This window comes from Solanum dulcamara, chromosome 2, assembly GCF_947179165.1.
Source record: "Solanum dulcamara chromosome 2, daSolDulc1.2, whole genome shotgun sequence".
In the NCBI taxonomy this organism is placed as follows: Eukaryota; Viridiplantae; Streptophyta; class Magnoliopsida; order Solanales; family Solanaceae; genus Solanum; species Solanum dulcamara.
In genome coordinates this window covers 9,246,955-9,264,330 of record NC_077238.1, presented here as the reverse complement: position 1 = coordinate 9,264,330, position 17,376 = coordinate 9,246,955, and the positions used below count along the sequence as shown (strand labels likewise).

At 32.8% G+C, this 17,376-nt stretch overlaps 1 protein-coding gene across 1 annotated transcript; it reads left to right on the top strand.

Annotated features, from left to right (window-relative positions):
* The first annotated feature begins 339 nt into the window (after positions 1–339).
* LOC129880259 (glycosyltransferase family 92 protein RCOM_0530710) lies at positions 340–2,892 on the top strand. The gene has a single exon (XM_055954214.1). It carries the CDS (start codon positions 606–608, stop codon positions 2,391–2,393), a length of 1,788 nt encoding a protein of 595 aa, XP_055810189.1. The 5' UTR covers positions 340–605; the 3' UTR covers positions 2,394–2,892.
* The last annotated feature ends 14,484 nt before the right edge of the window (positions 2,893–17,376 follow it).

The following is a 17,376-nucleotide window of genomic DNA, read 5'->3' as shown; positions in this document are numbered from 1 at the left end:
AATCCCAAAAAAATCTGACACATTTTTAGATTTTGTAACAATTTAACTTTAATACCAATTTTATTTTTAATGAGATAATTTATAGTTACACAAAAAAACTTACATTTTATTCAAGACCATAAATTTTAATTTTTTTTCCATATTTCTTATATTACGTACTTAATCAAATTACATCATATAAATTAGAACGGAGAAAAAAGTATTATGTAAGATTACCTTCACACACGCGCTATGCCATACGTGGCCCAAATCCAAATAAACAGCTTCAAAGCAGTACTGTCTTTGACAACAGTAATCTTTAAAAAAAAGTTTAGTAATAGTAGTAGAGAATTATTCTTCTTCTAAACGCGTAGTCTCATTAGTTTATCTCTCCGACAATTACTAAGATTACACTAAAAAAACTTTGACAAATCAAATCACTGTCGGCACACACACAAAAAAGAGAAAAAATAATAATCAAGAACCAAGAACCAAAAAACTCCTTCAAATTCAATCTCTCCCTTATTAGATCTGCAAAAAGAACTAATCTTTAACACCCCTTTTACTTGTAGATCCAAAAATCTTTTAAGTTTTGTTTACATTTTCACAAAAAACAAGAAAAAAAAATGGATTCTTCAGAGCAACGTCGTAAGAGGAAAAGGATTTTCAGACCATCTTCTCCTGTTTATTTCTTATCTGTAAGGTCTTTTGTTTTATGTTTTAGTTTCTTGATTTTTCTTTTCCTTCTTTCTTATCGGATTCCTTTTAGTTCCTCTGTTTTTCGACCTGTTTTAGTTGTTTCAAGCTTATCTTTACTGTCCTCTTCTTCTGACTTATCTTTTACCACTCAATCATTTCAAGATTTTGGTAGTTCCTTATTGCATTTACAAATTGAGGGTCGTGTTCTTTTTCCTGATCATGTTTTGTTGTTGGTGAACAAGAATGATTTTTTACTTGGTAAAAATACAGACTTTGAGTGTGTTTATGGTAGAAATACAAGTGGTGATGTTGGTATTGTAAAGGAGAAATCTTTTTCAGTGGATGTTTATGGTGAATCTGAATTTGGGATTCTTGTTAGATGCCCACTTCCTCCAGCTAATTATTCAGCTGTGGTGAATTTGAGGAGAAATGGGCTATGGAAGGAGAGTAATCAGACAGTCAATTCTTGGGAAAATGTGGCTTATGCTGCTACTTTGGATGGTAATACAGTAGTTGTGTTTGTGAAGGGATTAAATTTAAGGCCTGATAGAGAATCCGATTCAAGTCAGTTTAGTTGTCATTTTGGTTTGGGAAATTTCGCAAAAGAGGGAAGATTTGCACTTAGAACAAAGGCTATTACTGCTGCTCAAGAGGTTGTTAGATGTTCATTGCCATTGAGTATTAGGAAGAACCCTGAGAAAGCTCGAGGTATACGAATAACCATCGGTATGTTGCCTCATATTCATGCTAAAGCTCATGAACATGTGCTTTTGCCTTCAGTAGCCAAGATTACTGAATTGAAATCTGAGGGAAGGAGGAATGTTGGAGGTGGGAAGTATGATCTTTGTGTGTGTACAATGGTGTGGAATCAAGCTTCAGCGCTTCGCGAATGGATCACGTATCATTCTTGGCTTGGAGTTGAAAGGTGGTTTATTTATGACAATAACAGTGATGACAATATCAAAGATGTGATTGAAAAGCTTGAGACAGAGAATTACAATGTCACACGACATGTTTGGCCGTGGATCAAGACTCAAGAAGCAGGTTTTTCGCATTGTGCTCTTAGAGCAAAGCAAGAATGCAATTGGGTATCTTTCATGGATGTGGATGAGTATTTCTACTTTCCATATTCTACACCAGGGCATCAAAGTTTGCGAAGCACAGGCTATGCGGGACAGCACTCCCTTCGATCCCTCGTGGCAAATTTATCATCATCATCACCAAGAATTGCAGAGATCAGAACAACTTGTCATAGTTTTGGACCGTCTGGTCTGAATTCAGCTCCTTCTCAGGGTATCACTGTTGGATATACTTGTCGTCTTAAGAGCCCTGAGAGACACAAATCAATCATACGCTCCGATGCTTTGGACACCACTCTCCTCAATGTGGTGCATCATTTCCACTTGAGGAAAGGATTTAGATACATGAATTTGCCACAAAGCACTGCAGTGATAAACCACTACAAATACCAAGTGTGGGAGGTTTTCAGGGCGAAATTTTTCAGACGAGTTGCTACATATGTTGCTGATTGGCAGAATAATCAAAATGAAGGATCAAGGGATAGAGCACCTGGTCTAGGGACAGAGGCCATTGAGCCACCAAATTGGCCATTACAATTCTGTGAAGTTTGGGATACCGGCCTTCGAGACTTTGTTTTGTCAAACTTTGCTGATTTATCAACTGGTTTGTTGCCTTGGGAGAAGTCTTCTTTCTAATCACTGTACCCATTGTTTTTACTTGGCTTATTGCCTTATTTGGAGTAGCGTATTCCTCCTAATGACCGCCATAGGGAAAGGAAGTCTTGAAGCTAGGGCTTTGTTCACCTTTGGACACGAAACACCACACCGTTGTCAGTGGAAACCCGCCTTAGAGATTGAACAACAATAAGATAAGTCGACGTTTAATCAAAGCTAGGGAGCTTGAAAAAAAGGCACGAACCCAATCTCAGGGAAATAGTGAAGCTTCTTAGGGTCTTTCTGTCCAGGTACAGATAGTCGCCTTTGTAGAGAAGATGATCACTATAAGATTCAATTCTTTCTTCATTCCGTCGCGCTATTGAATCTGATTTTCTTTAGCTTTTGTAGACAAGATATTTACACAATAGCTTAGAATATAGGAATTTTTTCTTTCTTTTTTGAATATATCTGTAATCATTCTACAGTGTAACATGATATTTTTCATTAAATGGGATCTCCTCAGTCAATTCTTTTATCATTATTCTTAGCATTGAACCTTGCCTTATTCTACCCTCCATTTCTGGGTAACTTTTAATTTGTAACATGGCAGAAGATGTCAACTGAGAACTATGAACGCCACGAAATAACAAGCATAAAGTGATTCCTTCCCCTCGGTCCTAGTTTTGTTGTATGGAGTTTAACTAGTACTAGGTGACAGGTATCTCGTGAACTTAGTTAGGTATCTCGTGAACTTAGTTAGCTGCGCACACCACGGATATAAAAAAGAAGAAGAGTAACAAGCATAAAGTAGAACAACTCAAAAACAAAACCATCCCAATAAGAGTCACTTGACGTTTGGACTAGATTAATGTGAAATTGGTGATTACCAAACAGAAGCAGAATTCTCCAAAAAGTTTTATAGAGGCATTTGGATTGGCTTATAAGCTGTTTTCAGCTTTTTTTGAGTGTTTGATTGACCAATTTAAAGTCTATCTTGTGCTTAAAATAAGCCCCAATAAATAGTTGAGTTTATTTGGATGAACTTATTTTAAGCCGTTTATAAGTTGAAAACAGCTTGCAAGTCAAAAAAAAAAAGTTGACCTGCACCTATTTTTTTTTTTAACTTATAAGCAGTTTTTAATTTATAAACTGCTTAAAAATAAGTCAATCCAAACAGGCTAATACTCTTGACAAGCAACATATTATGTACTAACTTCCATGCCCAATTTTCTTGGTGTTGTAATAAGTACAAAACGCAGAGACAGATTCAAAATTTGAACTTTATGGATCCTACCACGCCCCATTTGATTTCCATGGTTAGAAATCTATTTGTGCACTTATTTAGCCGATGCTTGGACACGCAGGGGCGAACCCACCTTATGCCGAGGGGGTTCATTCGAATCCCTTTCGGCGGAAAATTATACTATTTATATATGATTAAAATAATTTTTTATGTATATAAAGTAGATGTCGAACCCCCTTCGACTAGTTCGTGTGTCTAGTTATTTAAATTTTGAACCCCTTTATTTAAAATCCTGAATCCACCACAGTGGACACATATGCAAAATTTAAGCCAAAGCTATTGAATTCAGATGTCCATAGGGTGTATCTTAGTGGTAAGCATCATGACTAGTGATAGAGTTGGAAATTCTAACAAGTACATCGAACCTACATCCTAAAGCAACTTTTGATAAGGATCATTCATAAATATTGACACTGTCTCAAATTAATAAATTCCTTCTATTGTTGCATTACACAGGTAAAATCAATGTTGCTAACCTTCTTCAATATTTTTGATGAATCTGAGCATAGGCGAACGCATGATATTAGTTAGATACAACAGTAGTGAAATTGATGGAAAATTTAAGGTGTGTTTGGTACAAAGAAAAATATTTTTTTAGAAAATATTTACTTGAAAAATAAGTGAGCTTTTTACTTATTTTCTAATGTTTGATAAGTAAGTAAAAATAAAATAAAATATTATTCCAAAAAATACTTATATGTGATCTACCAAAACAAATATGGGTGGAGAGACAGTTTGGGGGTGGCGGGAGGTAGGATGGTGAAGGGATGGCCGGATGGGGGCGTTTAATGGGTGGATAAGAGACAATGAATTATCCAAATCCGATATATGTTACATAGATTTTTATAAAAATCTAGCTAATTACCCCGATATTTAAAGAATATATATTATTATTTCCAACTAGTTTTTTTTCTTGATTCAAATAAATTACCTAGATCTGGTATATGAAACTATATACCATCCATGTAATTGAATGTTTGTGTACATTAGTAAAGTCCTAAGAAGATCATCGCAATTAATTAATTGGAAATTGTATGTAAGGTTCCTTCTGGATTCTACTTTAAACTAGCGTTTGATTATTGCTTTTAATAATTTGGTTTTAAGAATTTGTTCAACTATAATTTTGAATCAGATTTTTAAAATCTATCTTATGAAAATTTCAAGTTCCAAAAATTGATTCAGACTAGTTTTGGGAGAAATTTTATTTTCGCTTACAAAAGTTCAATTTATTTTATTTTTCAAATAAAATATATATCCAAACACAATTTTAAATTTTAAAATCATAAATTTAAAATTTATGATAAACAGGAGCTTAATCTCTAACTTTAGCACATTTTTTTATATGATTAAATGTTAGTCAAAAAGTAGGAGACATACTTATTTTGAGGTGTTTTTTTTTTGGTAGGGAACTACAACCTTACACTTGAGCTGCACATAAGACAAATTTCCTTTGATCTAATATCTCACAAATCATATTGAAAAAATAAATTAAACTTAATAAATTTCGTGCTATAAACTTAATCAAGAAAGCCAATAATTGAAAAATTCTTGACCACCAATGATAAATGAGGAACAAATAGTGGTAGATGATAAGAATTTGACATGACACTCAAAGAAGATAAGAGTTTGCTTTACTAAATCATATAAAGTAATTTTAGAATAATCCAAAATCTTTCAAATTGATTAATTATCAAACAACATAAGCCAATAATTGGCAGTAATTTTTGACTAATTAATTAAGGTTTTAGGTTCACAGTAACAACTATTTGTCCCTTTAACCATCATACAACCACCACCCTTAAAAAGTGCCATAATACAAGCTGCATTACAATCTGGATAGGAAGAACAACTTCCTATATTAACAGCTTGACCCATAGCTTCAGTACCTGAAATCAAAATTAGAAGAGCCAAACAAAACAATCCAATTACTAAAACTGATCTCTTAGTGGCAACCATTTTTATCTGATATTCAAAGGCTTCTAGACTGACACACTTTTCTTCTGTAAAGTTTTGGGTACAATTATGTATGTCTAGGAAGGTCTATTTATACAAAAAAAAATATTGTACTCTTTTGAAGTAACTTTGAAATTGTGTATTTTGAAATAGATTATGTTCCATATTTTGTATGGAAATTTATTTATTTACTTGCTATAATACTACTAAAAAGTTGTAATATTTCTCTTTGAATTTGTGTCTTGAAATAGATTATGTTCCATTTTTTATATTGAAATTTATTTATTTACATGCTATGATACTACTGACTGTAATCTACGCTGCTTAGTAGTCAATTCTGACAATTATTTTGAAATAGATTATGTTCCATATTTTGTATGGAAATTTATTTATTTACTTGCTATGATACTACTAAAAAGTTGTAATCTTTCTCTTTGAAATTGTCTTGAAATAGATTATGTTCCATATTTTGTATTGAAATTTATTTATTTACATGCTATGATACTACTGATTGTAATCTACGCTGCTTAGTAGTCAATTCTGACAATTATATCAAAATAACCATCATGATGATATTTTAAAAGTGGGAAGCCTCTAAATTGAAAAGGTTAAATTATGAAAAGGTCAATTAAATATCGAACGACTATTTACCTTCAATTAATCACTACTTTTATAACAGTTTTTCACAAAAATATAAGTATACATTTAAATCAATATTACTCTAGCAGATTTAAATACTATACAATGAATATACGTCCACCATAATATGTTTTGAATATATTAATTACACAATGTGTTTGGTATTTCTTGAAAATTGTTGTATGCTTTGTATACCATGAAATATGATGTAACACCTCACAACTTCTAAATATAGGTTCAAATCATTCTTCATATGTATATAGGATCGAATTCGATTGTTACGATCCAAAATTCGGGTGTGATGACACTCATCTATTCCTACCGGACAAGTCATCCTAAACCCAACAAATACGGAAATAAAAGCGGAAACAGTTCAAATTAGGTAAATTAAAATAAAAGCGAAAATCTTAGTCATCTACAAAATTCCTCACTGATTGGTTGTCACATGTACAAGCCTTCTAATTATAAACTACCGAAATAAATACAAGTCACAATATATATTTCTCGAATAGAACAAAGTAATAAGTAAAGAGGAATAGGAAAAATGACCGGCATCAACAACTACCTCTCGAATCGCCTCAGATTGCCTCAGATGAAGATAAGAGAACTGGGTCACTATCCGAGCTTGGAACCTACACAAGTGTAGTTAGCAAGGGTGAGTACTACCGACACGGTACCAAGCAAGTGAACAACTAAGACATAGCTAAGCTAGTAACATACACGTATTCCTTCCCTACCAACCAACCCCTCTGACTACAACCTGCATAGAAATCAGCCCAGTCTAACAGTTCTAACAGAACCAATACATATATCTCAACAATAGTACAACTCAAGTCTCGATCGAATCACAATAGTCAATAATATAGATTAAGGAAAAATCAAGGGTAAAACAGTCGACAACTTTCACCGGGCAAATACGAATCCAAAAACAATCAATGAAGTACAATGTGATGCAATGTATTGTCAGATAACATAATGCATGTCTGTCCTAACGGTACACATCCATTGAATCTCAGTCCGACACCCATGGAGGACAATTCTGTCCATATAACCTGTCATGAAGCGTGTGACCTGACCTCTATTCATCATAAATACCGCCACGGAACGTGTGGCCCGTCCCCTATTTCTCATTTCTTTCACAAGTATATTATTTCAGCGGTGCCATAAAATTAGTACAATGCAGACATAATAACACGTATAAAAATGTACAACGAAATTCATATTCACACGTAAGTCGTAATGATCTAATCAAGGCACGCTATCTCAAATATGTACACATCACCAATCATATCACACGTAATGATAGAATTCATCAAATCTTTTTTAATGCCCTGCTCGTTATACTTAATTCATTTCACGACCTCATTTAGTCCCCAATCCCAGTAACCATTGTTCACTGACAAGCAAAGCAAGAATACATGATCCTACGAGCTTAAACAAAGGTTTAGAAGTTAATTTGTCTCGAATTTAACTCCGAACTACTTTGGAAACTGAGCTTTTCCCTTACGCCGCAGTTCCGAATCAACATAATCTATTCAAAAATGCAATTTCAATAAGAACATGAGTCTAACAATACCCAAATCAGCATTTTTAAAAATCGGGTTGAATTTGATCCGAAAAACCTGGTTTCGTAAATGAATAGAAAATCTAGAAACTGTTGCATGAAAACAATCTTTGAAGTATTTAGAAACTAATTTTGAAAACCAATTTGAATAGATTCAAAATCAGCCCTCAAACACCAATTTTACTAAAATTCATGTTCTTGAGAAAACCTCCAATATTCAGATCCGAAATCTCGATTCAAATCTGAAGTATTTTTGAAAAATATCTTACCCATGTTTAGAAAAGTGAAAATATGAATTTTCATCAAAAGTGGAGTTAAAATTGATCTTGAAATCCTCAATTAGCAAACTTTAATTTTATCGAGAAAATTCAAATTATACGCGGTTAATATGATGAAAATAATCGATGAATCAATAAATTTATGCCAAAATCAGTTTATCCATAACACAAGGATCCTAAATATACCTTTTTCATCAAAAATGAAGTTCAAATCGATAAAACCCATTTTTTTCCAAGAAATTTACGGATAGAAAAAGAAAATCAGATGACAAAATCATGAGAAAATGTCAAATCGAAGATCGGCTACTAACCCCTCCATATTGATTCGATAAGAATTCCACAAGAATCACTCCATTCCGAGCTCTAGAACTCCCAATATGCTCAAAATATCAAATGAACACAATCTGAAATTTTAAATATCAGAACAAGGCTGTTTTGCACCAGAAACCAACAGTGAAATTTTTGGGTAAAAGAGTTGTAACTTTCTCATACGATAGCAAAATGACTCGATTCTATTTTCTAAATATCTTAAATAATGATACAGACCTATTCCTTCAATCGAAACTTAATTTCGTATTTGTTTGCCCAGTCAAATATTATTTCTGCTCGATAAATAATTATTTTATATTTTGCCATAAAAGTTCAATCTCAGCTTAGCGAAAATGAATCAGAATTTGCAGACAAGTCTTATAATTCATACTCAAAATTTTAGATCCCTCAGAATAATTTTCTGATCTTTAAAACTAATAATGAACCCTTTAGATGCCACAATTTGGTGAAACAACGCCAAAATATCCAAGAAGCTTAAAAACTCACCCCAAACTCATTCGACACTTTTTGAACACAAACTAAATATGCTAGTAGCTTGAAAATGACATTTTAGATTCAATGAAATTATCAGAAGACGAATCCGAAGTCTCCTTGACTCAAAATCCGTTTAGTCACAATTAAACCAACTAAAGGCTCAAAAAACCAAAATGTTTTTGAAACTCCCGAAAAATATGAAGAAGCCTCTTCTAGGCCTAAAATCTCATCCTGAATCCAACAGAATCATCAGAAATCTCATTCGGATATCCGAGCTCAAAATATTGACCAAAGTCAAACGTTGTTTCATTTTAACTCAAACTTCCAACTTAGGACCTCAATTCCACGAAACAACTTCAAATCTGAAAAAGTCAATGGTCTTAGACCAATTTCCACATTTTGGAGTTGATGGAACTGACGAAATTTCATTCTGAGACTCGTAACTTTGATTGGTACCAAAAAACCACTTTTTGAATAACTTAAGCATTTAAAACTCAAAAACTCACATATTACTCAACCTTTCCTCAAAAATACAAAATCAATCACACCAACGGGTCAAATGTGACTCAGAAAAACCGTTGGGAGGGGTTAATTGGTCGTTTCACAAAAAAATCCAAAAATGACCTTTAGGGTCATTACGTTGATGAATTCTAATAGTACATGGGTATTAAGGTTCATTCCCATGTGTAGGAAGTGTAGCAGATGTGGTTTAGGGTTATCAGAGACCTCTACCACTAACAACTTGTTTGGATGGTGATTTTCTGTGGTATGTTATGGTATGGTTAGTAAGAGAATTACGTTTGTTTTGATTGTTTCTTTAATTAAATGGTATGGTATGGTTTGATTTCATGCTTTTGCAACCATAAAAACTCTCACTTTTTAAAACCACAAATTTAGTGGTATCCCATTATTTCCTTATTTTTTTTTTCCAATTATGCTCTTACTTAATTTTAAATAATCATAGTTTATCCTTTATTCTTTATTTAACGTTACTATAATATATCTATTGTTTTCACCGTCGTATTACTTATTCTCCTCCGCAATAATTTTTGAAGCTTCTAAGGATTTCAAATTGAAATTCTCTCTTCAATTGTGTTCGTTATCTCTTCAATTGAAGTTTCTAGGGATTTCAAATTAAAATTCTCTTCAATTATTATTAATATTTATAATAATTAAGGACATTTTCATAAATTTATCAGTTATAATATAGTTTGATATAGTCAAACAAACAACAAAATTATCATTAAACATAACAAACCATATAGTCTATCCAAACATAGTATTGTACTGTACAGTACCATACCATACCGTACATTATGAAACATTGAAAACCACCGTCCAAACAGAGTGTAAGTCGAGTTCATAACTGTTGGATATTTTAAAATAATTTGAGCCATATTAATTATGACTTAAGCGCTTATGTCATCAAGATGACAAATACACTTAAGTCTCTACTTAATGAGTAAGTATATGAATTTCCTTTGTCTACATGTTCTAATTTTCTTGGGCTCCAAGTTTTGTTAGTGTAGTGTATTCCACTACTTCATCTCTCATCGCCTATACTCATCTGTAAATTAGTTGAAGTCTTGAGGACATAGAGGTACAAAAAGGTGTAGTGCTTAGCTAACTTCCAACTCCCTCTTCAATTTTGTAGTATTATATTTTTTTGAATCCTGTATCATCTAATTAATTAGAGAAGATTTGTTTAATTTTGAAAAAATATTTTACACTGTTGAATAGTTTCTTAGGATAGTGCCTAGCACGACTCAAGTATGTGTATATATATATATATATATATATATTTATTTATTTAAATATTCATATTATTATTTTGATATTAAAATAAATTAAATAGAAAGATATATTTAATTTCAGTACTTCTATTTTACTAAATAATAAGTTATATTATTATTGTGAAGTTTTTATTGTTTTCCAACAATTATTTTTCCCTATATTTTCCAACAATCTAAAAACTATGCCAAATAATACTACTTCAGAAACTATTTCTGACACTACCAATGTTGGTGCTGCCCCTGTTTCTCAAGTTCCAATTGTCCTACCATATGCCAAATCATTTCCGGATGTGTCAAATATTAAAATTTTTGCTTATGAAAATTTCAAAAGGTGGCAAGAACGTATTTTTTCATTGCTCAATGTTCATGGCATTGCACATGCATTATTACATCCACAACCCGGCGCGGACGTTGATAACAAAATTCTAGAATTATGGCAATATGCCAATAAGGTTTGTCGTCATTCTATATTACAAACTATTTCTAACGAATTGTTTGATGTATATTGTAGTTGCAAAGAAATAAAAGTCATTTGAGAAGCCTTAATTAGAAAGTTCACTGCTAAAGATGCTACCAAACAAAAGTTTGTGATCGAAAGATTTTATCAATGGCAGATGAGTAATGAGAAGGAGATGAAAATTCAAATCAATGAATATCAAAAATTTCTTGAAGACTTGAAAGCTGAGGGGCTACTAGAAAAATTTGTCGTTGGGGTGTTGATTGAAAATTGCATGACTAATGGAATGATCACAAAAATAACTTAAAGCACAAGTAGACAAATTTCACTATTGATGAAAAAAGTCATTCAAAGTAAAGAAAACTGGCATTTAAGATAAATTTAGTACAAGGTCAAAGCAGCAACAACAAAAGATATGATAATAAGTTTCAAGGTTACAAGTTTTATAACCCCAATTTTAAGGAAAAAAAAGGCTCCTATTTTACTTGTGAAAAACCAGGTCACCATGCCGCACAGTGCAGGAAAAGAATAAAAAATGACAAAGAAAAGGGCTATCTTCCCAAGGTAATTTAGCTGAAGGAGATGAAATTATTGCAGCTGTCATTTCTCAAGTGAACATTGTAGCACATATAAAAGAATGGGTGATAGACTCTGGAGCTATTCGGCATATTTGTGCAAATCGAGAAACATTTGCCTCCTATAAATTAATAGGAGATGACAGTGAAATGGTCTACCTTGGAGACTCAAGAACTACTAAAGTCTTGGATAAAGGTAACGTTCTTCTAAAGTTCACTTCGGAAAAAACTTTAGCCCTTATGGACGTGCTACATGTTCCTATAATGTAGGCAAACTTGATTTCCGTAGCCTTGCTTAATAAAGCTGGAATGAAAGTGTCATTTGAGTCTGATAAGATTATATTGACAAAGAATAATGTGTTTATGGGAAAATGCTACTGTAATCAGGGACTTTTTGTACTTAATGTTTGTGATGTTGCAATTGAAAAAGCATCTACTTCTGCTTACATGGTTGAATCTATTATTTTATAACATGCTAGATTAGGATATGTTAATGTCTCTTATGTAAAAAATATGCAGTCACTTGGTTTGATTTCTGATTTAGATCCAAATAATATTAATAAATATGAAATATGTGCTGAAGCTAAAAAACAATCATGTTTTCAGTAAGTAGAGAAACTGAATTATTGTCTTTAATTCACACTGATTTGGGTGATTTAAAACAAACAATGACAAGAGGTGGTAAAAGATATTATGTGACTTTTATTGATGATTTTTCTAGATTTACTAAATTATATTTACATAGAAATAAAGATGACGCCTTTAATGCCTTTATTTCTTATAAAACTGAAGTTGAAAATTAACTTAGTAGAAAAATTAAGAGAAATAGATCTAATAGAAGTGGAGAATATTTATCTTTAAATACCTTTTGTGAAAAAGAAGGAATTATTTATGAAGTAAAACTGCCTTACTCACCAGAATCTAATGGAGTAGTCGAAAGAAAAAATAGAACTTTGAAAGAAATGATGAACTCCATGTTAATTAGTTCTAATGCACCTGATAATTTATCGGGTGAAACTATATTATTTGCATGTCACTTACAAAATAGGATTCCTCATAAAAGTACTGGCAAAATACCTTATGAATTGTGGAAAGGTTATAAAACCTAATTTGAAATATTTAATAGTATGGGGATGTCTTTCTAAGGTTCTATTGCCTGAACCTAAAAAGTGGAAAATAAGCTCTAAAACAGCTGAATGCATGTTTATTGGATATGCTGAACATGGTGTTGCATATAGATTTCTTGTTAAAAAGTGATGTGCTTGATTGCAATATTGTTATTGAAATAAAGAATGCTGAATTCTTTGAACATATTTTTCTATTATGTGATAAAATTTCTCATGCACCTGTTGAAAGAAATAGTGAGTCTATTTCTAGTATTGAAGAACTTAGAAGGAGTAAAGGCTTAAGAAAGAATATTTTTCTTATGAAAATAATTTTCAAACTTTTTTTGTAGACAGTGAACCATTAAATTATTCTGAACCTATATCTTCATCTGATGCTAAATTTTGGAAAGAAGGAATAAAAATTAAAATTGATTCAATTATGAAAAATAATACATGGATTTTGACTGATTTCTCTTCTGGTGCAAAACCTATTAGTTGTAAATAGATTTTCAAAAAGAAACCTAATCTTAATGGATCTATAGATAAATATAAAGCTCGATTAGTAGCAAAAGGATTTTCTCAAAAACAAATTATTGATTATTTTGATACTTTTGCACCAATGACTAGAATTTCTTCTATTCGAATGTTAATTGCCTTAGCATCAATTCATAAGCTTTTTATTCATCAAATGAATGTAAAAACAACATTTATAAAAAGTGATTTAGAAGAAGAAATTTATATGGTTCAACCGGAAGGATGTATTATTCCTGGACAAGAAAATTAAAGTTTATAAATTAATTAAATATCTTTATGGCTTAAACAAGCTCATAAGCAGTAGCATGAAAAATTTGATCAAGTTTTAATAAGAGACGATTTTTCTTCTGTTGAAATGGATAAATAAGTCTATACTAAAATGGTAGACAATGATTATGTGATAATATGCTTATATGTTGATGACCTGCTTATATTTGGTACGACTTTAAATATTGTGGAGAGTATCAAATTATTTTTGTCTACTAATTTTAATTTGAAAGATCTGGGTGAAGTAAATGTGATATTCGGAATTATAGTTATAAGGAGTGAAGATAATATATTGTTATCACAAGAACATTATGTGGAGAGACTTCTTAAGAAGTTTGAATGCTTTGATGTGATACATGTGACAACTCCTTATGATGCTAACTCTCAATTAAAAAAGAATAAAGGGGAGTCAACTGCTCGGTCTAAATATGCTCAAATTATGGGAGTTTGATGCACTTAATAAATTTTACTAGGCCTGATATAACCTATGTTGTGTGTAAATTGAGCATATATACTCATAATCCCAATAGCATTAGTCTGCACTAATGAGACAAATGAAATATTTGAGAGGAACCATGAATTACGATATCCTGTATAGTGGATTTCCTTCTATATGAGAAGGGTATTGTGATGCAAATTGGATCTCTGATTCAGATGAGACAAAATTCACTAGTGGATATGTGTTCACCTTAGGTGGTGGTGCAATATTGTGGAAATCAGCTAAACAAACGATCATTGTTAGATCGACTATGGAGTCAGAGTTTGTAGGTCTGGAGCTAGCTGGTTCCAAGGCAGAGTAGCTAATAAATTTCTTAGCAAATATCCCTTTGATAAAGAGTGTATTGCCTCCTCTATCTATACACTATGATTGTCAAGTCACAATTGCTATTACGAAGAATAAATCTTATATTTGTAAGAGCAGACAAATGAAATTGAGACATGATGTCGTTAAGCAACTGCTAAGAGATGGAACAATACCCATTGATTATGTGAAGTCAGAACTAAATTCGACCGATTCTCTGACTAAACCAGTGAAAAAAAATTAATTTTTCAAACTTCGAAATATATAAGGTTAAGACTAATATGATTGTCAATAGAGATGGTAACTCAACCTATGTGATTGAAGATCCCATGAAGTAGGTTCATATGAGTAATAACAAGTCAATATTGACACTGCGCACTGACTGAGAGTGCTTGAACTGCTACTAATTATGAGGAGTGAGTTATTAACTCTTAATGAATTCATAGTCATTAAGAATGGAGTAGTTAGACCAATATACACTTGATGAATTCACCTATATGAGAAGTGGAGTGAAGTCGCTCCTATGAGACCTTGGCCTAGTCTCTAAAGCTCTCATGAATAACCCGGCACGCGCATGACTTATTGGAGCAAAACTGCACTGAACAACAAAATATAAGGATTAAAATGTGATTGCTAGAATCTGACTTACAATAAGAACTATTGGTTAATAGAAATTTTATATTGTCACGATCAAACTCACCGGGCGTGCGGTCACCTACTCTAACACCTAGATAGGAGAATCCTTACGAAAATAACATGTGGAAGTTTAACCAAATACTAATAATAGCCTTAAGAGTCAGAAATACATCATAATTGAATTATCAAAATTCTAGAGTATATTATAAAACACTTTAACACCATCAAGGATACTAGTCTAAACAGGTATAAGAGCTTCTAAAGATACAATATATAAATAAAAGTAAGACATAGCTCCCACTATAAGGAATGAAGAGTAGAAGCTGTTGGAGACTCATCTTCATCTTCACCTATGAAACATCACTAACCATGCCAAGTGGCATAGCAAGAGTAGTATCAGTACAAACAACACGTACTGGTAGGTATCATCCGTCAACCCGATACCCACTGCATAATATATGAACAAAAAGATAAGACATATCAAAATGCTTAACTTCCTCAATTTAGCTGCCCCAGCCCAATAAGTGTACTCTTTATTCTCACCCTTAGATTATTCACCACCCTAGTCACAACTTAAAACTTTGGGTTAGGGACGGACCTCGTTGTTATTCCTTCACCCTAATAGTCCCCACCTAGCATCCTTAAACGTTCAATGATTCCATCCAACCCTCACTAGTTAGTCTAACTGCCTCACAATATAAAACATATCTGTCTCGCCACCACACTCTTCAACTCACCTAAGTTCTAAGTGTCCATTACCCCAACCTCCGTCATTTATGAAAATCGTAACGATAATATTCTCGGGCAACTAGAAGCCTCAACTCCTAGGGGTATAAATATAGAACACAATTATACCATATAGGTCACATCCAAGCCTAACAGAGCCTATCCTCTTACCCACCAATACGTGTATTTACAATCACCCATATTTGATTTTAACGCACCTCAACTCAAGAATTCATTTATAGTTCTAAGCCCATGATTCATCTACCACTGACCTTACCAATAGATGAAAATACATATATTATCAGGTCCTCTCATAGAACCATTAACACACACACATACTTGGCCCTCTTAGGGGATCCAAACCAGTCATATTTGTGTCGAAACGTGATACCTGATTTAAAATACGTATTGGAATGTGACACTCGATCTAGATATAACGTGTCGGAATGTGACACCCGATCCAATTTATGTGTTGGAATATGACACCCGATCCCAAAATATCACAATCATAAGAACCTGAAATGTTTACAACATTTATACCACCAAGAATAGTTTATCACAAAAATAGGCCAACCAATTCTTATTTATATAAAATCTAACATGTTACCCTTATTTGTACACGTTTAGGCATATCATAAGTAACTCAATTACATATTTAAGACAATTTCGGAAATAATCAACGTCCCCACTACAAACCCTTATAGGTCTAACCTCAAAGTCTACTTGTTTTACTTTTTTGTACAAAGTTTTATGACCGATATAAATTACCTAGTTGTACACAATCATCACGATCAATAACTTCTCAATTCACCGCAACACTTTTCTACCCAGGTCACATTCTATTTTGACCCTATTATAATCGGATCTCTGCCCTTAACTCATAATCCGCAGTTTAGTATATGAATTCTCATTAATTTTCCTTATATATTACACAGCAGGTATATGTTTACTATTTAGAAAAGAGAAGCCTAGCCTACCTAGGCGCCAAGCAATCCGTGGAGATCTAGTACTGTCGAAATCATTGATCCTCAACGTCCTATGGTAAGACCGGATTGAATTCCACCGGTTGAAGCCTTCCAAATGCAGATATTCCCTTCCCTCTTCTCCCCAAGTCAAGAGCAACCTTTTTGGGGGATTTTGCAGTAACCCTCGCTTCGAACATCAACTTGAAAAAAATGGAGAAAATAAGAAAATTCGTGATTTAAGTTCTGTCCCCTGAGTTCCCGCTCTGGCTACCTTATTCTCGCTCTAGCGACGCCGTCTCGGCGGGACCATCCCGCTCTGACGGGGTCGTGGAACCCAGTCATACCAAATTCTTGCAATTCTTTTTAATCGAAAATAACGATGGTTCGGATCGTTACATATATTTCACCAATAATCCTGTAAGTTATTTTTGTCAATCTAAGTTTGGTTCATAATCCAAAAGACACCAAACCTATAACATTTTGATCATACAAAATTAAGCAAGTTTTGTCTTTTTATTTCAAGCTTATTTTAAAATATATAGGAAATTGTTGGATATTTTAAAATAATTCGAGCCATATTAATTATGACTTAAGTGCTTATGTCATCAAGATGACTTAAG

Excerpts from the sequence above, each read along its gene's own strand:
- LOC129880259 (XM_055954214.1), top strand. The coding sequence starts at position 606 with ATGGATTCTTCAGAGCAACGTCGTAAGAGGAAAAGGATTTTCAGACCA.